Source organism: Heliangelus exortis, chromosome 19 (genome assembly GCF_036169615.1).
Source record: "Heliangelus exortis chromosome 19, bHelExo1.hap1, whole genome shotgun sequence".
In the NCBI taxonomy this organism is placed as follows: domain Eukaryota; kingdom Metazoa; phylum Chordata; class Aves; order Apodiformes; family Trochilidae; genus Heliangelus; species Heliangelus exortis.
In genome coordinates, this window is record NC_092440.1 from 1,191,707 (window position 1) to 1,212,516 (window position 20,810).

At 51.7% G+C, this 20,810-nt stretch overlaps 1 protein-coding gene and 1 long non-coding RNA gene across 5 annotated transcripts; one reads left to right on the forward strand and one right to left on the reverse strand.

Moving 5' to 3' along the window:
• Window positions 1-505: 505 nt before the first annotated feature.
• TBX3 (T-box transcription factor 3) lies at window positions 506-14,987 on the forward strand. Of its 3 annotated transcripts, XM_071763617.1 has the most exons (8): window positions 506-1,054; window positions 1,671-2,118; window positions 4,084-4,351; window positions 5,665-5,811; window positions 8,010-8,086; window positions 9,431-9,588; window positions 11,149-11,852; window positions 12,562-14,987. In XM_071763617.1, the coding sequence occupies exons 2-8, from the start codon at window positions 1,724-1,726 to the stop codon at window positions 13,006-13,008; spliced, it is 2,196 nt and encodes a 731-aa protein (XP_071619718.1). In that variant the 5' UTR covers window positions 506-1,054; window positions 1,671-1,723; the 3' UTR covers window positions 13,009-14,987. The 3 variants fall into 3 exon arrangements, with proteins under 3 accessions (XP_071619718.1, XP_071619719.1, XP_071619720.1); XM_071763618.1 differs by having other exon boundaries at window positions 506-2,118; window positions 4,180-4,351; XM_071763619.1 differs by lacking the exons at window positions 506-1,054; window positions 1,671-2,118 and adding an exon at window positions 2,142-3,577.
• LOC139805337 (uncharacterized) lies at window positions 13,792-17,542 on the reverse strand. Of its 2 annotated transcripts, XR_011729776.1 has the most exons (3): window positions 17,251-17,542; window positions 15,575-15,669; window positions 13,792-15,499 (listed from the first exon to the last, which is right to left on the reverse strand). It is a non-coding gene; the product is annotated as an uncharacterized lncRNA (long non-coding RNA). The 2 variants fall into 2 exon arrangements; XR_011729775.1 differs by lacking the exon at window positions 15,575-15,669.
• Window positions 17,543-20,810: the final 3,268 nt, after the last annotated feature.

Genomic DNA, 20,810 nt, shown 5'->3' on the forward strand with positions numbered 1-20,810 from the left:
GCCCCGCCGAGGTAGGTCCGGAGCTCCGAGAGGAGGGTTAGGGAGGGGGTACCGCGGGTCTCCCCCCTCTGCGGCTGCCGGGGCAAAGCTCGCATTGGGGTACGATGCGGTAGCGGGGGGGGGGGGGCACCCAGAGCCCGACCCCACCGCCACGCGTGGACTCCCCCCCCCCCCCCCCCCACTCCCCAGCTCCCGGTGCGCCCTCGCCTCTTCTCCGGCGCTTTTTTAGGAGCTCCCACCCGGGCAGGCAGGCGGAGGAGAGCGCACTGGAAATGCCCAGCCTGCCATCGCGCCGGGGCCGGGGGGCGAGGCGGCTCCGAGCCCCCCCCGACCCCTCCCGCCGAAGAGGCGGGTGCTCCCGGCCGCCCTCCCCGGCGCTGCCTGCTCCCTCCCCTCTGATCATGTTGACATATTCACACGGCCCGGAGTACTAGTGATGCTTTGCTGCAGCGTTACAGTTTCCGACACCTTCTTTTTATAACTCGGCTCTGTCCCCCTTCCACTCGACCTGTCAAAACCACGCCTATGGAGCCACACAATTGGTCCGAAAGCGTCAAAGAGCCAATCAAGGAGGCTCCAGCTCCCTTGTAACCCACAACACATCCATACAATCTGGTGCACGCAGAGCACAGAGTCACAGGGAATTCTCAGAGCTGAGAGGCTCCTTCTCCCTCTCTCTCTCTTTCTCTTTTCCTCTCTTTCTCCCTCCCCCTTTTTCTCTTCCTTTCTCTTTCCCTCTCTCTTTCTCCCTCTCTGCTTTGCTAGAGTGGAGACGAGAGTATAATTCTTCCAGATTTTTTTTGTTTTTTAAAGCAAAGTGAAAGGGAAAGAGAGGGGGTAAAATTATTTAAAAAAAAAAAAAAAAAAAAAAAAAAAAAGAAAAAAAAAAGAAAAGAGAAGGGTGAAAGAAAGAAAGAAGAGATCCTGATGGAAATCAGGGCACCCTGACCAGCTCCTGCTTGGAGAGGGGGGAAGGCGAGGCGGAAACGAGATTTCCCTACAAGTTTTTGCTGCTGAAGGTTGCTCAGGAGCCTTCCTCGGTCGGCGAGGGGGGGTGGGTTTGTTTGCTTCTTTCTGCTTTCCCTCCCTTCCCAGCCTCTGCTCTGCAGCCTGACCGTACGGAGGAAAGGTGGAGGGGTGGGGGGGAGGGGGGGGGAAAGCCAGCCACCCGAAAAGAAAACCCAGCTTCCAGCCGTCACCCGCCGCCACGAGAGAAGAGCTGGGGGACCGAGACTAAGAGAAAAAAGAAGACGAAGAAGAAAAAGGATCTCGGCTTGTCCAGCCCTTCTGCGGCAACAGGAGCAGACAGCGAACCCGGTGGATTTTTAAAGTTTTTTCTTTCCTTTCATCGGCGTTTCTTTTCCAGCGCAAGGACTTCCACTCAGGAAAAAAAAAATACCAAAAAACCCCAAACCTGCAAAGACCGAACACACACACAAAAAGCAAGACTAATAATGAACAATCCTGTTAATCTGCTGTCCCGAGGGCTTGGGATGTGCCCCGGCTCGGGAAGTTGTAGGCTGTAGAAGTTCTGCCTCTCCCCCCACGTACTTTATTAGAGCTTGTTTCCCCCCACCCTATTTTTATTTTTATTTTTTTTTAATTTTTTTGGTGCTTTATTGTTGTTATTGTTATTATCTTAATATTTCTTCTTCGTGATATGCTGTTAGAAACCACTCCAGCGGGACTACTCCAGCAGTAGGAAGACCGAGGAGTGGAGTGGATGAATTTACCGATGAGAGATCCAGTAATCCCTGGGACAAGCATGGCTTATCATCCTTTTTTACCTCACCGGGCACCGGACTTTGCCATGAGCGCTGTGCTGGGACATCAGCCTCCCTTCTTCCCAGCTCTGGCTTTGCCTCCCAACGGGGCAGCTGCCCTGTCCCTTCCCGGGGCTCTGGCTAAACCCATCATGGATCAGTTAGTGGGAGCTGCAGAGACTGGTATCCCCTTTTCTTCCCTGGGTCACCAGGCAGCAGCTCATCTGAGGCCTTTAAAAACTCTGGAGCCAGAAGAAGAGGTGGAAGATGATCCGAAAGTGCATCTGGAAGCCAAAGAGCTTTGGGAGCAATTCCATAAAAGAGGCACGGAGATGGTGATTACCAAATCGGGAAGGTAGGTCTGGGTTGGGGGGGTTCATGCCTTTTTTACCGTTTGTTGTTTTTCGGTTTGTTTGGGTTTTTTCCTCCTCCCCCCCACCCCCCTCTCCCTCACCCCTCAGTTTCTGCACCCCACCAGGCTACTCTAGAGCAAGGCTCCTGGGCTGATAAATTCCTCCATAAAGGTTCCTTTCAACAGGAATTATGGAAGGTTTTAGGCAGCCGGAGCCCCGAGCCCGTCTCGGGCAGCCTCGGCAAGGCTCAAGCACTGAACCACGACCCGGCCCTGCTCGGCGTGTGCAGGGGTGAGAGGGTCTCTTCATGGTTCAGTAGCTTAATATTTTCTAGAAAAGACTGTTAGCAGGAAAAAAAGAGTTTGGGGTTGGAAAAGGAGCTGGCCTGGTTTCAGCGTAGGTTTTTCTTCCGTAAGGAAGAAGAGGGCGAGAAAAGGGAAAATTCTCCCTGGAGGCTGGAAAGCTGCGGGAGGGCAGAGAGAGGCTCGGCTTATCAGTTGCTTCGCTTGTTCCTGACTCTCTGCTGGGAGCTAAGGGTGCATTTGTGCTGTCTAATTATAATATGGAAATGCACAAAAAGCTGGCAAAAACAGCCAGCAGTCCTGCAGCCGCTGCTGCAGTGGCAGGGAAGGTTTTGCAGCTCGGCGCTGCCTGTCTCTCTCTTTCTGTAACCTTCACGTGGGAATGAATGAACACACACGGCGCCTCCAAGCTCGGCAGTTCTGCTTTTTGTAGGTTTACCCAGCTGAAACCCCTCTCTAAATTCGTTACTCATTGACACCCGTGCTCTTTTACAACTCTGCCTATTGCTGTGATGACACGAAGGGAGAAAACCCCCTCCACAGCCGGGTGTTTTACTAAGGGACTGTCTTAGAACCTCCCAAACAATTCGCGTGTAATTTGCCAGGAGAATTACTCGAGGAAGCCACTCCTGAAAAGTCTTCTTAGATGGCCTTCAGTTGCCTCTTGTTAGAGCTTCACCTACTTGCAGAGCACCAGTTGCAGGCTCAGGAAAAAAAAAAAAAAAAAAAAAAAAAAAAAAAAAAGAAAAGAAAAAAGAAAAACAAAAAAAGAAACCAAACACAAACCAAACTAACAAAGTCTAGAAGCAGCAAGGAGGGGGGGGGGAAAGAAAAATCCCCTCCCCCATTTTACTGCTTTCCCGAGATTTTCTCAGTTAATTGTGGTCAAAAATTTTTGCGTGAAAGCCTCGGCGAGTCATAAGCTCTCTTACATGTTGCAAAGTCATGTGTTTCCTTTTAAGTTGAGATTGCTGAATGCCAACCGCTCGATATAATAAACAGCAAATTTGTGGTATCCTGTTGCAGTTTCGAGCCGGCCTTGGGAGCGGAGGGGAGCGGGGTTTGCAGGGAGCCCGGCTGGGTTATCACCGGGAGGCTGCAGCCCTGGGAAAGCCACGGCAGCCACTCTGCCCTCACTGGAGGCTTGTGTTGTGTTTTGGTTTGGTTTTTTTCCTCCTCCTCTGCCAAGTGAAAAACTCCCCTTTCCCCTCTCCAGCCACGCAGTGGGTTAGGGTAACGCGGGATATTTATTTTTATCGGGGTGCGAGCTGTTCCCATTTCTTTGTTCAGCCGGCGAAAAAGGAAAGGAGGAGAGGTCTGAGACCCTCAGCTGAGGCTTTGCTGTTCAGGAAAGGCAGAGGGTAGGAGCCTGCTGATTTCGAGGGAACACTTAGCTCTCCCCTTCGCCTCCCGTCCCAGGGACCATTTTCTCCTGAAACTTCGAAGCGCCGGAGAAACCTTTTCGCTGAGGGTGGGGGGAAGATTTTTCTGCTGGGACACAAATGCACACAGAGTTTTCCCCTCCTGAGAGGTGAAGCGATTGCTTGGTGGACGCGCTACCGAGATTCGGGGGCTTTATTTAAACGCTGTAATTAATTTTATTTTATTTTCGTCTTGTCTTTTCTTTATACTCCCCCTTCCCTCTCTCTCTCTCTCTGCCCATAGGAGAATGTTTCCTCCATTTAAAGTGAGGTGCACTGGACTGGATAAAAAGGCCAAGTACATTTTATTGATGGATATTGTGGCGGCTGATGATTGTAGGTACAAATTCCATAATTCCCGGTGGATGGTAGCGGGCAAAGCTGACCCTGAAATGCCAAAGAGAATGTACATCCACCCGGACAGCCCGGCCACCGGCGAACAATGGATGTCCAAAGTCGTCACCTTTCACAAGCTGAAGCTCACTAACAACATCTCTGACAAGCACGGATTTGTGAGTGCCTTTTACACCTTCCTTTGCCCCCCCTCTCCCTCCCTCTCCTTCCCTGGCCGGAGCGGTGGGTCCCGGCGGGGGGTATGGAGCGGCTGCTTGGCCGGAGCCGTGCCCGCAGCTCCCGGGAGCAGCCGGAATGAGGGAAAATGGGGAATAAATGGGAAATAAACCCCTCTCCACGCACAGCGGGATGGGCATCTGTCCGGTTTATAATATTCCTCGATTTTTTTTCTGTTGCTGAGGTCAGATTAAACACCCGAGTTCATTCTGTAACCTCTCCCTGCCCACTCAGCATGAACTTTAGAGATATATTTCCAGCATAGTGCAACTCGATATTTCTCGGAGCTGTGCTGACTTTATCCCTCACTCTCCGTATATATTTATTATAAAATAAAGCCAATCACATTTTTAAGAGCAGGAAAATGATGCGCACGTGTGTATAAAAGGCTTAAAGGCCTAAGAATGCAAACATTTAAATATATATTAATCTGGATAATGTAAAGCAAACCGGAGTGAAAATAAACAGGGGCCAAAATCAGAGGTCAAGTTGCCCATTCATGTCTATCCACTCCTTTACATTTCCTGGGTGTGCAGAGATAAAAACTTACCCCATGAGTGAAATCAAACAAACCTGCTGATAAGTGCTCTGACGATCCTTGGCCATTTCTTTCTATTCCTGGGAAAACCTCCGCCTCGGAGCCGGGGGTTGCCGGTGCTGGCCGCGGTCGGGGGATCTCTAATGTGCCGAAGATTGCATTTGCTGGCTGTGATTTGATTAGACGATACATTTTTGCCTTTCGCAGAAGGCCTTAAGTGGATTGGGGCAAGCAATTAGCCTCAGCCAAGGCTCTGGTGGAGGTGTTGCTGGTTGCAGCTGCTGATGCTTCTTCACTTTATTTAAAATATTTATTTATTTACTCATTTCAAAAAAAATCACGGTGAAATCAAAAGACGCTGAGGCCGGAGCCCAAAAAAGCTTCTCCCCCTCTCCTAGGAGAGTTCCGATGGGATTCCCCGCCCCCACTCCCCGTGTCCCCTGGAAAGGTCCGGCGGAGATCCCAACCCCGGCGAGCTGGAGCTGTCAGAGCTTTTTGTTGGGTGCTGCAAGGCGTGTGCGTGTGTTTGGAGTGTGCTCGGCGGGGAGGAGGAATGAGGGGAGGCAGGAGAGGGGAAGACAAATTAGGAGGAGAAAGTGCGGATGGCTGGGGGAAGTGTGAGGCGAGGGGTGCTGCTCCAGCTGACCCTTTTCTTTTCCCCCCCTCTTTGCTGCCGGCCGCTGCCTGCTCCCCCTCCCCCGCCACGCCTGCCCCCAGACCATTCTAAACTCCATGCACAAGTACCAGCCCCGCTTCCACATCGTCCGAGCCAACGATATCCTCAAGCTCCCCTACAGCACGTTCAGGACCTACGTTTTCCCGGAGACTGAATTCATCGCAGTGACCGCATACCAGAATGATAAGGTAAGGAGATTAAGAAAGGATTTGTTTTACGTGTTTTGGCTTTTAAGAGAGCTTTTACTTTGCATTGTTCCCTTAAAAATCACGAAGCCCATCCCGCTCCTCTCTTCTCTTCCCCCTCCCCCCCAGAACCTCCTTGATCCGACTTCGGGATGGCGCTGGGGGAGGGGGTCGGGCACTCTCCTAATACCTACCTCGGGAAGGCAATTAAAAGGGAGATTGGCCGGGGGGGGGGCTTCGTTTTGGGGTTGTTTTTCACTCCGCGGCGTGGAGTAGGGGGTAGGATGGGGTAGGGATCGCTTCTTTCAGTGTGGGTTTAATCTAAGACGCATCAGGAAAAAAAAAAAAAAATCGTGTGTCGAAAGGCAGAGGGGGGAGAGCAGCGGGCTGGAGGTTTTGTAATTCTTCCTGGCCTTTGTGCTGTTTTAGCTCCTTTAACAGCAATTGGCAATAAGGCTGGAGTGCACGTCTGTTTCCTATTATTATTATATTATGATTTTTTTTTTTTTTTTTTTTTGCATCCTGCAGTGTTTTATTATTTTTTGTGGTGCAGAAATATGCTCTGATCAGAGAGGGGTATCTCGCTTGAATTTAGCTGGAAGGTCTGAAAGAGTTAGGGTGAGAAAGTTTTGCAGAGCTGCAGACGCTGCCTTTCCTTTTCTGCTGGTTTATTGTCGCTTGCAACCAAGGTGGTATATTTGGGAGAGTGGCAAACGGCAAATTTACGATAATTAAGTCAAGTGGAAGGAAGTGAAAGAGCCAAAAAAAAAAAAAAAAAAAAAAAAAGGGGCTTTGATTTTTTTGGGCTATAACTTGTAACTTTGGGTGCGTGTGCGTTGAGCGCTGAGGGTCTGGGTGTGCAGTGCCCGTTCCCTGCAGCTTCCCCGTGCCTCTCTCTGCCCCCTCACATCCTTTGCTATTAAAAATTAAGAGGTGAAGAGAGAAGGTCTGCACTCTCTTCTGCCCTCGGTTTCCAAAAAGCCGCTTCTCCCTCGAGGCTCGGGCTCTTTTCCCTCTCCTTATGCGGGAGGGCGCTTGCAAGGAAACGGAAAGAAAACTGTGTTTACAGAGAGCAGACTTCGCTTTGAGACTTATCAGGAGGGCTGTTCGCCCCACTCTATCAGCTGGGGCCGGCTCGGTTTGAAGGACAGAAAGGAGCAGATTTGTCTGATTGCCATGAAATCGCCTGGAAAGCGGCGTGCGGGGAGCCCTGGGCTGCGGCGCTGCTGGAGCCTCCCCGCCGCGGGTCAGAAGGCACGGCCGGGATCACCTGGATTAAAAGTCCTGATGGGTTTTTCGCAGTTGGGTTTTCCTGGCTCTTTCCTAAGCCCGCCTGTGCGGAGGAGGGAGGGGGGGAGGAACTCGGGAGACGAGACGGGGGCCGGTCCTGCCCGGCGCTGGGCTGCAGACAGGGGGTTGCTGTTCGGGGTCCGGTTCTCCTCCCAAATCGGAGGCTTTTGGAGTTTCCAGCCCGCTACGGGACCGGGAGTGGGGTGGTGGGCAAGGGGTATCCCCCTCCCCACAGCCTGCATCCTCTTAGAGCGAGGGAGCCTTGAATTCACCTCCCCACATCACACGGGGAGTTACGGGGTACCCCGCACTCCCTCATGCCTCCAATTGGAGAAGGAAAGAGCCGTTCCCTGCCACCACCTGAATCCTGAGGAAACCTCCAAGCACTCACAAAAATAAAATAAAATAATAAAAAAAAATTACTTTCAACCCCCCCAAAAAATTAATGAGCTGGATCTTGGCACCCTGGTCTCCCCAACACAGGCACACGGAGAGCACAATGCGATTATATGAAGTATTTTATTATAGCAAGGGGGTGGTGTGATTCCTTTGTGGTTTAATTCTGGCATTTGAGGAGTTTTAAGCTCAGGCATAACCTGCATGGATCGCATTGCACGGCTGACTTGGTGCCGGTGTGGTGGCAGCAACACGGGGCTCTGGCACTGCCACCACACACCGGGTCACCAGCCAGCCCAGGGCTGAGCTGCCTTCAGACCAGCTGGGGAAAACAAGGACATTCACCCCAAAACCAGGGACCTTTATCCCCTGCCCTCTCCTGCTCCTGTCGGCCCCGGGAGAACTGGGGAGGGAGGGTTTTGTGCTGATGTTTTTTCAGTACAAAATCTCCTGATTTCTGCCCCAACTCCCTGCCTATATATATTTATATATTTTTTTTTTCCTCTGTCCTCTAGATCACTCAGTTGAAAATTGACAACAACCCCTTTGCCAAAGGTTTTCGGGACACCGGGAATGGAAGGAGGGAGAAAAGGTGAGTCTGGATGGATTGTATACAAGTTCCTCATTTGGTGTGCAAAGCTGAGAGAAGCAGAGGTCAGAATCACCTCCCCTTGCCTCCAAACCACACTCCTTCCTCCCCCCCATCCCCTCCCTCCTCGAATTTGTAAGGATCTTGCAAACTGATTGCATGGGAATTCTTTCCTGTTTTCCACGGTTCATTTTCACATGGCAGGGGATGGCTGGCCAATGGGATGTTGGGGCACTAAGCAGATATCACCAGTTAAAGAAGTTTCCCTTAAAACTTTGAGGGGAATTTTACATCCTTGTGTACATCTGAGATTGGGGAAGAGGGAGAAGTGAGGGAAGAGCTGGGCCCTGGTTGAATCTCCTCTGGCATTTTCACGAGGGCTGTATCAAAAAGACTAAAGTGTGGAGGAGAAACTTACAATAAATAAACTGTTTTGACAGAAGTGTCTCGTGAATATGGAAGTAATTGATGAGAGAAGAGTAATTTATTTTTTCCCAAAGCAGCAGGACACAGTTTCTCTTCCAGGTAGACAGAAGGACAGAGCTTGTTTTATTTGGGCTCAATTTTTTAATTTTTTAATATTGGAGAAAATAAAGAAAGTGATTTTTTTTTTCCTCTTATGAGGGATATGGCTGCTTTTTTTCAGCAGATGGGATATTTGTGCCATTTGCACTCAAGTCTATAAAATTAGTAAATTTGTTCCCCTTTTCTTTTTTTTTTTTTTTAAAGAAGTGGGGTTGGGGGGAGTAGTGTAAAACAAGAGGCCTTTTTCCCTGCCCATCACTCAGCCCAACACACACATACACGCCAGCTCCTCTTGTCCATCAGTGTGAAAATAAAGCCAAGGCTGGAGCCACAGGACGGAAATGATTTCTAATTTCTTTCTAAATATAAATAGATTTTTTTTTTTTTTTTTTTTTTTTTTTTTTTACTTCGGGTTAATTGTTGGTGAAAAGATTACATAAAGTGCCTAACAAAATAACCACTTCCTAGCAATCTTAGCAGCCATTAAGACGGCTCATATCTCTGGAACATCCTCGCGTTTTTAAAAGCTAATCTCCAGGGAATGCTTCCCACTCCCCTCTGCCTCTTGTCTTTAATATCTGCCCTTGCTCTTCACTTCCAAGGAATCTCCTCTCATTAGCAGCCAAGTCCTGCCTGCCAAAAACGCGCTTCCCCCCCCTTCCCCCCTCCTCTCGAGGGAACCTTGGCCCTTAATTCCCCTGCCCCACTTATCCCCAGATGGCGACTGGGGCAGAGGGGTCGGGGAAGGGATGGGGGTTCCCGGGGGCCGTGTCCCGGGGGGGTTGCCGGGTCCCACGGCCCAGCGGGTGCCTGTGCCCGCAGGAAGCAGCTGACCCTGCAGTCCATGCGGGTCTACGACGAGAGGCAGAAGAAGGAAAACCCCACTTCGGATGAGTCCTCCAACGAGCAGACGGCCTTCAAGTGCTTCGCGCAGTCCTCCTGCCCCGCCGTGCCCGCCGTCGGCACTTCCAGCCTCAAAGGTCAGAGCTGCCGACCACGGAACCCCCTCCCCGACCCTCCCCGGGCCTGGGAGCCTGCTCAGTGTGGGGATGGATCCTGGCCTGCACCCCTGCCCTCTGGCACCTATGTTCCTTCCTTCTTACCTTCCTTTGTCTTTCCTTCTTTTCTCTGTTTTCTCTCCATGCTCTCTCCTCTCTCTTTCTTTTCCCTACTTTCTCTTATTTTCTTCCCTTCCCTCTGTCCTTTCTTTCTTTCCTTTTTTTTTTTTCTTTTCTCTCTTTTCTCTCCTTTCTCTCCTTTCTCTCCTTTCTCTCCTTTCTCTCCTTTCTCTCCTTTCTCTCCTTTCTCTCCTTTCTCTCCTTTCTCTCCTTTCTCTCCTTTCTCTCCTTTCTCTCCTTTCTCTCCTTTCTCTCCTTTCTCTCCTTTCTCTCCTTTCTCTCCTTTCTCTCCTTTCTCTCCTTTCTCTCCTTTCTCTCCTTTCTCTCCTTTCTCTCCTTTCTCTCCTTTCTCTCCTTTCTCTCCTTTCTCTCCTTTCTCTCCTTTCTTTCTTCTCTTCCCTTTCTTTTCTCTTTTCTTTCTTTTTATATTTTCCTCTTTTTTCTCTCTCTCTTTCTCCCTCCTTGCCCTTCTCTCTCCCCCTCCTCCCGCTTCATGTTCATTCCTCCCCTCCTTGGTTCAGAAAGGAGCCAGCCCCGAGTCAAGGGAGCAAAGACAGACCACGGGGCAAAAGTTCAAAACTGGAGTCACTCCATTAATATTACTCTCTGAATCTGTTATTAGAGGAAGGATCTTTCCCCTGGATACAGTCCCGAACTTTGTTGTAGTAAAAGTCACCACCCTCGGTTTCTCTCGGTGCGGGGTTGGGAGCTGTCTGCAGCTCCCTCACATGAATTAATCCCTCCAGGAGCAGGGGGGTGCAGGGGGAGGAGGAAACAACCTCTTTTTTGTTGTTGTTGCTTTACCCGTTTATTTAAAGTCCTGCTGAGGGGAGGGGACCCAAAAAGCAAACCAGAGCTTCACACCTGGGGCGCTGAAATCAGGAGATGAAGTACAGAGGAGTCCAGCTGAGCCTTGCAGGAGTTTTGGGGTGGAGAAAGAGGGGGCGTGGGGGTGTCCGGGGGTGACGGAGGCAGGAGTGTGTGTCTGTGTGTTCCAAATTTGCCCACTGAAAGGGCTGAAAATTTTGGAAAAGTTTTTAGGAGGCATCCTAAGGCCCTCCAACCTGACTGGGAGGACGCTGCTGCTCTTGTCCCAGCCGAGGAGGGGGTTACCTGGGGGGCTCCGGACCGAGGAGTCTGGGGGAGGGGAGGTGAGAGGGGGGGGATCACTCTTGGGGGTCGCCGCTGTTTCTCAGCTATGCTGAGCTGTTTGAAACTGGGGTTGGCTTGGATGGGGATGGCCATATATTTATTTATTTAGTAATCTAAAACAAACAAACAAAAAAGGAAGTATTTCAGTTTAAACCTCTGGCCGGCCAGGAAGCCTTTCTGCTCCCTCTCTCCCAGCCCCAGGGGGGAATTGGGGGGTGGTTAGGGACGCGCAGTGCCGGATCCCAGCCCCGGGCTCCCTTTGTCTTGCAGATCTCTGTCCCAGCGAGGGGGACAGCGATGCAGACAGCAAAGACGATCCCTTGCTAGAGTGCAACGAGGCGGGGAAAATCAGCACGACCACCGCCACCACCCCAGCGCCGGCAAGCTCCGCCGCGGCCCCGGGAGACGACCCCCGGGAAAAAGGAGGCAGCCCCTCCAAAAGTCACTTTTTCCCCGGCGATTCGGCAGGGAGTCGGAGCCGAGAGAGGACGGAGAAAGCCCCTCCGGACTCCCGGCACAGCCCGGCTACGATTTCTTCCAGCACCCGGGGGGGAAGTTTGAGCGGCGAGGAACTGAAAAGCCCTCTCAGGGATGGTCCTAAAGTAGATGAGAACCGGCTGCTGGGTAAAGAACCCTTCGCCCCCCTCACGGTCCAGACCGACAGCGCGGCCCACCTGAGCCAAGGACACTTGCAAAACCTCGGCTTCCCCCCTGCCCTGGCCGGCCAGCAGTTTTTCAACCCGCTGGGGAACGGGCACCCGCTGCTGCTGCACCCCGGGCAGTTCGCCATGGGGGGGGCTTTCTCCGGCATGGCCGCGGGCATGGGGCCACTGCTCGCCACCGTCTCCGGGGCATCCGCCGGGGTCTCGGGACTGGACAACACGGTCATGGCCACGGCAGCGGCCCAGGGACTCTCGGGAGCATCGGCGGCTGCTTTGCCTTTCCATCTGCAGCAGCACGTCCTGGCTTCTCAGGTACAACATCTCCGGTGCGACTCCGGGGGACAGGGGGCGGGGGGTAGCGGGACACCCCCTTTTATCCCGCTGGGGTCTCCCAACCCCCCCCAGGCACCCTCTGTAGGGGCAGGCGCCGGGTTTGAGGGCAAAGTCAGCGATGGGAAAGCCCCCCCGTGGTGGGGGTGGGCGGCCCGACTGGAGCTCCCGCAACTTTTTGACCCGAGGGGGGCCGGCGGGGCTCTCCGGGCAGCTCCGCGGTGTGGGGTGCGTTCAGTCTGGGGACGGAGCCGCGGTCGGAGGGGGACAGGAAAAGTGCTCGGGCCTGCGGTGTGGGAGGGGGCCGGCTGGATCTGCGGGCAGGCAGTGTTTCCTCAAGCGAAGGAAAATCTGCCCGCGGAGGAAGAAGAGGGTGGGGAGTGAGGCAGCAGGACCCTTACACATTTCTCCCTTCTCCCCCCTCTCTTGGGCCACCCCACGGCGGAGCGGGTTTCGGACAGGGGCTGCCTCGGGGTGGAGGGGTGTCCGGGTGGTTTTGACCTCGGCATCGGGAGGACGGGTCTCCATCCCCACCCGTGGGCAGCTTGGCTGCTCTCAGAGTTATCCCACTGGTGTGTGGGGCTCTGGCGGGGGGTGCCTTGGGGGAAGGCATCTCCTGTCCGGGGGTGGGGGGTGGGGATGTGCAAGCCGGTAACGCTTTTTTTTTTTTCTCTCTCCTCCCCTCCCGCAGGGCTTGGCCATGTCTCCCTTCGGAAGCCTCTTCCCTTACCCCTACACCTACATGGCGGCTGCGGCCGCCGCCTCCAGCGCAGCCTCCAGCTCTGTGCACCGACACCCCTTCCTCAGCGCCGTGCGGCCGCGGCTCCGCTACAGCCCCTACCCCCTGCCCGTCCCCCTGCCCGACGGCAGCAGCCTCCTCACCACCGCCCTGCCCGGCCTGGCCGCTGGCTCCGGCGAAGGTAAAACGGGGGGTTTAACCACCAGCCCCGGTTCCGTCCCCCTGGACTCCGCATCGGACCTCACCAGCCGCTCCTCCACCCTCTCCTCCGGCTCGGTTTCCCTCTCCCCTAAACTGGGAGCAGACAAGGAGGCGGCCACCAGCGAACTGCAAAACATCCAGCGCCTGGTCAGTGGGCTCGACCCCAAGCAGGACAGATCCCGCAGCGGCTCCCCGTAACCCCCCCGGCCCCCGGGAGCTCATTTCAAATCAGTTTCGCAGTGCACTTTGTTTGAAAGAAACCACATCCTCCCCCCCCCCCCCAAGTTGTTGTGTTCTTGTTTCTTTTTTCGTTTGTTCTTTCTGCCGCCCCCCTCCCTCTACTCCCCCCCCCCCCCCCCCCGTTTAATTTTGTTTTTTCCCCGCTTTCTAACCTTTTGGTGTTTTTTCTTTTTTGGTATAAAATCCCCCGGCGTTGTGTGTGCTCTTGTCAACAAAAAGGTATCTGGTGAAGTAGGGGGAGGGTGAGGGGGGGGAGAGGGTCAGGGGATGGAGGTGGGAGAGCTGGGTTGGAGGCTGCTAGGCTGGCCCAGCTTGGTGGTGTTGTGGCATACTCCTTTTTGGTTTTTTTTTTTTTTTAAACTATGTAAAAAGAAAACTAAACCAAACAAATCACAAAACAAAAGGAAAAAAAAAAAAACACAGAAAAAAACCACCTAAAAGCAAAAATAAAACAAACGAAAAAATTATCAAACAAATGTATGAATAAAAAATTAAGTGAAAGAGTTATTTTTTTTTTTTCTTTCCGAAAGAAAAGTGTGTAAGTAACTCACATCAGTTCTTCAACAGTTGTTTCCTGGGCGGGTTGTTAATGACAACCCTCGGAGTCAATATTAAGGGAAGTTGTGTCTTTAAAATATTCTTGTGATGTCTTGGAGCCAGTCGGTGGCTTTTTTTTTTTTTTTTTTTTTTTTTTTTTTTTGCATGTTCCATAGTAGTCTGCTTGGGGGGGTGGTTTTGTGGTTTTTTTTTTTTCGGTGGGGTTTTGTTGTTTATTTTTAATGCTTGTTTCAAATCCCAGGGAAAGAAAAATTATTAATAATAATAAAAACAAAAATACGAGACCCTCATCCCTCTACCTGAAGCATCCTCCCTGTAGCAGCAACAATAAGAAGTGTAGTTGGAAAGAAACAAAAAAAAAAAAAGTGAATTTATTTTATCTAAAAACCTCTGTAGCTTGACTGTAGGTCGATCACAGCTTTCTCTCTTTAATTGTATATGCAATAACAAGGTTTAAACGTACTGAGAAGAAGAAAAGAGCGGACACTATTATTAAAACAAAGTATTTATGTAATTATTTGATAACTCTTGTAAATACGTGGAATATGAATACTCGAAATTAAACTTTAATTTATTGACATTGTACATACCTCTGTAAATATGACTGCAGCTGTCTTTTTTTCCCCCCCTTCTGTTGTTATTTTTAGTCGTTTTCATTTCAAGTTCGTAATTCCTTTAAACATCCACCCCGACCCAGAGGAGAGATTCTGAGGGCTCACTTTAAAATCGGAGTTTCCCCCAGAAAACCTGACCTCCTCCTTTTGTAAAGGAGCCGAATTGCAAAAGGCAAAGCAGAAACAAACAGAATTAATCAAAGAACTGTAGAATAAAAAACCGAAAGAGAGAAAAAGGAAAAAAAAAAGCGATGTGCCATGGTAGCTTTTAATCCTCGATTTCTTCAGTGTTCAAAGCACTACTTTCCGTAAAAAAAGTCAACAACAACAGAAATTATGTACATTAATACCTGACAACAGGCTTCTCCAGTGGCTTGAGAGAAAAAAAAAAAAAAATGAAGATTTTAGGATTTTCTTGACTTTTTATTCTTTTTTCCCCCCACTTCCTCGGTGTGTCAAAAAACAAAAAAACCCCAAAAAAACCAAAAAAACCAAAAGAAAACAAAAAGAACCAACAACAACCCCACGATGGAGTTTTACTACTGTGCTTATTGTTGTCTTTGTTTGAGTGAGTGCATATTTTCTTGGCTTGAAAGTCAGGTGCTCAGAGCTGGTTCAAAGGAAAAAAAAAAAAAATAAAAATGAAGGTATATTTTGTGTTATATAAATGTTGAGAAGTTTTTGATTTTTTTTTTTTTTCTGTAATTTTTTTCCCCCCTCCTTTTAAAAGTCACTGAAGTTCCAATAAATTTTTATTGAAATGTCTTGGGCGTACTGTGAAATGCCTTCACCCCAACCCTCCCCAAAGCGCCTGGGAGGATGGAGGTCTTGAAAGATAAATATCCCTCCCCCACCCCCCATCCCCTGCCCGATATTATGATATTTCTCCTGGAAAGAGCCAGCAGTAACCAGTCGGGATGGTGTCGTTTGGATTTTTGCGGGAGGGGGGGGAAAAACAGGAGTTTTAAGCAAACTGTTTAATGTACCTTTCCCGGCTTTATCCCTCTCTCTTTTCAAGTCGATCCAGAGGCTCCTAAGTCACCTCTTTTAATGGAACGATATTAAGTGGCGTTTGAAAAGTTAATGAGCCAGGCTCAGCTATGCTTTTATCTATCATAAATTAATAACGCAAAAGTGAAGAATTAAGAGAGTAGATCGGTTAAATTTTAATGCAGAACCCTCCTCCAAAGTTTCCAGGTAAAGTTGCTGATGGTGTTGCTGGGCTCGTTTTTCCTCCCGTCCGGGCAGGGGAATCGGCTTTTCCAGTGAGTTATCACCTGGAAATACACAGGGTTGGGTGATTTGGTGGTTTGGGTTTTTTTTTTTCATCCCTTGGAATCGCCCCTGCTCACCCTTGGGCTGATGCTGCGCTGAGCTTAAGCTGGAAAAGGGCTGGAACAGGGAGAAGCATCCAGGCTCCAGGCTGGACCAGTGGCCTGGGAGGTCACTGAGAAGAACTTGCAGCCTTGCCTGTCTCTTTGCCAACCCACCAGCACGTCCTTTAACAGAATCTCTCTCTCTCTATATATATATATATATATTTCTCCGTGCTAAAGAGATTTTTTTTCGTTCCCCTCTCTTCAACAAGTCAGTGTCCCGTGCATTGGAAAGTGATTCAGCCTCCGCCAGTAATAAATATTATAAGGATGCACTTCCAGCCGGGATCCTGCGTTACAGCCCTCTGCCCCTCGGCCCATGGCCCCGGCGAGATAAAGAGAATTGTAATGAAAGTGGCGAGAAAGCTTTTTGCCCCCAATTTTTTTTTTCTTTGACGTTGCCAGCGGGGGCCGCCTCCCCGCACGTCAAACCCTGCTCAAGTCCCCTTCCTGGGGTGTGTATAGGGAGGGGACCCCCCCGTTCAGCTTGCGTGTAATTTAAATCGACGGTTTGGGATGAGAAGTGGGGTTGTTTTTTTTTTTTTTCCCCTCTCGTGTGGCCCAAGGTGCTGGCTGCTGGGGATGTCACTTCAACTGATGCTCCTCCTCGGAGCTGGCTTGGGCGAGGTGGGGCTTTTAGGGACAGAGGTGGCGTAGGGTCTGGTAAAAGAAAGTAAAAATACAGCCAGGGCAGGAAGCAGGCAGCTCCTGCAGGCAGGCAGCCTTCGGGCTGCAGCCCCACCAGCCGGTTTCCACCCGGACCGTGTGGGTGGGAGCTGGGGATGCTCCGGCGAGCTGGGAAGGTTGTCAGACTCCTGGGGTGTGTGGGGGAGCTGAGCGGTGGGGCAGAACACTCCCAGCTCCTCCGGGCTATAAAACCAACTTTCAACTTTATCCCGGCCTTAGAGGCAGCTCAGAGGCACCTTCCCGTGTGTTACAGATCCCCTAACCCCCCCTCCTCATTTATTTGGCTGCAGAAACGATGAGGGGACCTCTTTCTTTTCACTCTCTCTCTCTTTTTTTTTTTTTTTTTCTTTTCCTTTTCTCTTTCTTTTCTTTTTCTCTTCCTTCTTTTTTTTTTCTTTTTTTTTTTTACCCCCCTCCCTAGCTGCTCGTCCCCCAAATCCCTTTTACAGAGGCAGAGCTGTTGCGATCTGCGTGTGCCAGAGAGGCTTTCATAGCCGGCGAGGAAATTCACAGCTGATGTTTAGAGGAAAGCAAATACCCCCCAGCAAATACCCTCACCTTCCCCCCGCACCTCCCTTTCCTGCTGGCCCAGGAGTCCGGTAGCCGCTCCGCAGGCCAGGCGGGCACCGGCAGCCTCCGGGCGCCGCAAAACCGGAGGTCACCATTTATTTTCTTTTCTCTTATTTATTTATTAAGGCTGAGGGTGCAGCCTGATTGATTTAACCCACCCACCCCCACCTTCTCCTCTCCTCCTCCTCCTCTTCCTTGGGCCTAACGCTGACCTCCCCCCTATTCATGCCCTTGCAAGAAATCCGTGTACCTCAGGTGTAATTCTGACTTGCAAATGGCTTTATCTCCTGTGTATCTTATTTGTATATAGTAACGTTAATGAGTAACTCATGTGGCGCTTGTGCATGGAGGTAAACAGCGAGCAATCTCTCTGGATTATCCTGTCTATTACTCACCTGGCGCCTGTCTTGATATCCTCAATGGTTTTATGGCTGATGCAGGCGACCCGGCGCTGGCTCGGGGGGGTGTCCGGCGGCGGGGGGGTCTTGCGGGGCGCCGGCGCCATCTCTTGGGCAGCCCGAGCAGTGCGGAGCGGCCCCGAGGGGACCCGTGGGACGGGAACGAGGGGGCACGGCACCCACGGGGGAGGTGGTGGAGGGGGTGGGGAGGGGCCAGGTGAGCCGGCATCCCCCCCCCCGCCCGACCCCTGAACCTGCAGCTCGCCGCTAACTTAGTCCTAGGAGTGGATCTGGGGTTTACCCGCCGAATTTTTAGCCCCGAGCCCAAAATTTGGGGTTGGGTCCGCGGTGACAACCCTGGGGGGGGTGGGGTGAGGGCAAGGAGGGGGCACAGGCGCCGCATCAGCTCCTGGAGGGAGGGGACACCGACACCCCCGGCTGTGCGGCACCCGCTGCCGCCGGCCTGCCGGCCCGCTCGGCCCACGCTCCGCTATTAGTTAATTATTGATTGATTACAAGTGAAAATTTATGACCCCCCCCCCCCCCCTCCCGGCCCCCTCGCACGCACACACGCTCCTGCCCTCTGCAAACACTCCGAGGGAGGGAGGCTGGAGGCGTGTTGTTGTTTTTGGCCTTGACAGCTTCCAGGAATATGAAATATTTAAGCCCTTCGGTCGATCTCCCGTACCCTGGCCGCCCCCTTTTTTTTTTTTTTTTTTTTTTTTCCTTTTAATTTTTTTTCGTTCGTAGGGTTTTTTTGGTTGTTTTTTTGTTGGGTTTTTTTTTCCCTTTCATGTCCCGGCTTGGGGGGGGCTCCGGCAGCGGCCGTGCCCACCCCTCCCCGCACGCAGCCGGCGTGCGGGCTCGGAGCACGCCAGGCCTCGCAGATCAAAGGGATCTCTCTGGCCTCCGCAGGAAAAAAAAAAGAAAAAAAGGTTGCTTTCTTTAACGATTGTTCGTAAAAGTCTTGGAAACAGGGACCATCCCGCCTCCTCCCTCGCTCCAGGCTGCAGGATTGCACCGGGAAACGATTTTGGGAAGGCAGAGAGAAAAGGCTCGGTAGAAGGGCAAGGGGAAAAAAATTAAAAAAAAACAGAGAGAGAGGAGTTGTTTGAAATTTAGCTGCTGTGTGTCTGCAGGACCCGTCCCGGGTGTGAGTCCGAGCCGCGGGATCTGCGCGGTCCGGGTTGGCAGCGGGGCCCGGGCCGCGCTCCGATCCGCTCCCCCAAAATTGTCCCTGCAAGAGCGGGGACACGGAGAACGCCAAGGGCTTCAATGTGCCCCTGGGTGTGCGGGGGTGAGAGGGGGGCAGGTAGGGCCACCCCCTCCTTCTTCTCGTAGCTGGGGTTTGGCTCCTGCTGCTCCTACTCGGTCCGAGGGTTGGGTCACCGGAAAGCGCTGCTCCCCGCACCGCCCCGGCCAGGGCCGGAGACGGATGGACGGATGGACGGATGGATGGATGGATGGATGGACGGATCGGTTGTTTGTTGTCTCGGGAGGGGGTAAATGGTCTGCCGTGGCGATTGCGTTGAGCCGCTGGTGTTTGACAGGGCGGGGGTGAGCATCTCGCTCATCGCCGGTCCCGGTTCCCCCTTCCCTGCAGGGTCTCTGGGCCGGATCGGGGTGGGGAGCAGCCGGCCGGGGGGGATTCGTGCTGGAGGAGCCTGGACGGCGGGGTCGAGGTGAGCCTGAGGAGGGAAACAAGGCGGGAAAACCAAACCAAAACCAAACCAAAACATACCACCCTCCCTCTTGCAAAACAACCCCTGTCCCCAGGGGCACTGCGGGGACACGCACGGCAGGGACACTCCAGCCGTGTAGCTGAGGCTCGCATCACCTCCTTGCCCCGAATCTTCCCCTCCTCCCGCCGCCAGCCCCTCCGTGCATCCCTCTCCCGAGAGGCCCTTTACACCTGAAGCCTTTGGATTTGTGGGAGGAGGGAGAAAGCCAGCGGCTCCCAGGGAGCCAGCTCTGGAGGGATGATGCATAGGGTTGGTTTGGGGTTTTTTTTGTGTGTGTGTGTGGGTTTTTTGGGTGGTTTTTTTTTTTTTTTTTTCCCCTAGACAGCCCCAAACTTTCCACGTTCTTCTCCCAAACCCCCGCATTATTAGGAAATAATTCAGGCGTGTAAAAACACGGCGAGGCGAAGCCCTTAGCTTGAAGTGGCCGTTCAAGGCAGGGTTGGAGCTCCTGGCTCCAGCTCCTCGCCCCGACGCGGAGGGGCTGAGGGCAGGAAGAGCCCGAGGCCGGGCCGGGTGAGGGGCTGTGCGGGGCTGGGGAGCCGCGTCCTCCGCAGCCACCCCGCAGACAAAACTTCGGGGTTTTCTCTTTTCTAAATCACTTTTTTAATTTTTAAATTTAATTTTATTTTTCTAATTATTCCGGAGAAAATTTTGGTTTGTGGTTTTTTTCTGTTTTTTTTTTGTTTGTTTGTTTTTGGTTTTTTTTTTTTTTTGTTTGTTTGTTTTTTTCTGTTTTTTTGTAACAAACAAACAAAAACCCCGAAACACAGCCGAAACACAGCTCAACCTCTAGCACAGGTACCCGCGGACATAATTCCTGCGGAATTTCAAGGTGGGCTCACTAAACTCAGCTTTTCCACAAAATAAACCCCCTTCTAGAGAAAGCATTGAAAAAAAAAACCAAAAAACAAAACCCAAACTCAACCCTGATGGCAAAAGGGCTGACCCGACCCCACGGACACCACGACCCCCTCTTCCCTCCCTCTCTGCCTCCAGCTTCTCTGCTTTCCGAAATCCTTTCAAGCTTTATTTCCTTGCAAACCGCCAAAGCGCCACTGACTAAATTAAGTTAACAAGGAAAAGAGCTCGACAGAAAAAGCCAGGGGTTCATTCTCCCCCACCCCTGGATCAGCTCTGAAGGTACGAGCGGCCCCGGGGAAGGGGGAGTGGACGGGTCGAGGAGGGAGGGAGTGCGGGTTGGGGCATCCCAGCGACCGGACGGAAGGTTTAGTGAAATAAGGAACATTTCTTAGGGCAGAGAGGGAGCTGGAAGATTTTGCTCCAAGCTTTAATGTAAAATGCGGAGTCACGTAGACTCGGCAGGGCAGAGGGTCCTCGCCGCAGCCCCTCGCCGGCCGCTTGCCCCATCGCCCTGGCAAATTTGTCAGCGCAAGCTTCTGGCTCGATTATTTCCCTTCTGCCGTGCCGCTTTTCCTAGGCACTCTCGCACTTATTTTTTTTCCACGGGATTCTTGAAAATTATTTTATTTTAATAAAAAAAAAATAAAATTATCCCCCCCCTTCAGCTTTCCCTTGCTATCCTTTCGGGGCCTTCCCCGTGGATTTTTGAGGGGAACTTTTTAATTCCTCCCCTCTCCTGGGTCCTGTCTCAGCCGGTTTCTGTTGCTCCCGACTCCGAGCTAAAAAACAAAGAGGAATAATCCAAAACCAAACAACAAACAAAACCTCAAAACTTTAAAATACAAACGTAAGCCAGGGCAGGAGGCTCCCCCGCTCCTCTTGCTGGAGTGGGTGGGAGGCAGGGGCTACCCGTAGGAAAAGTGAAAAGCTTGTTTTAATGGGCGGTCATTGCTA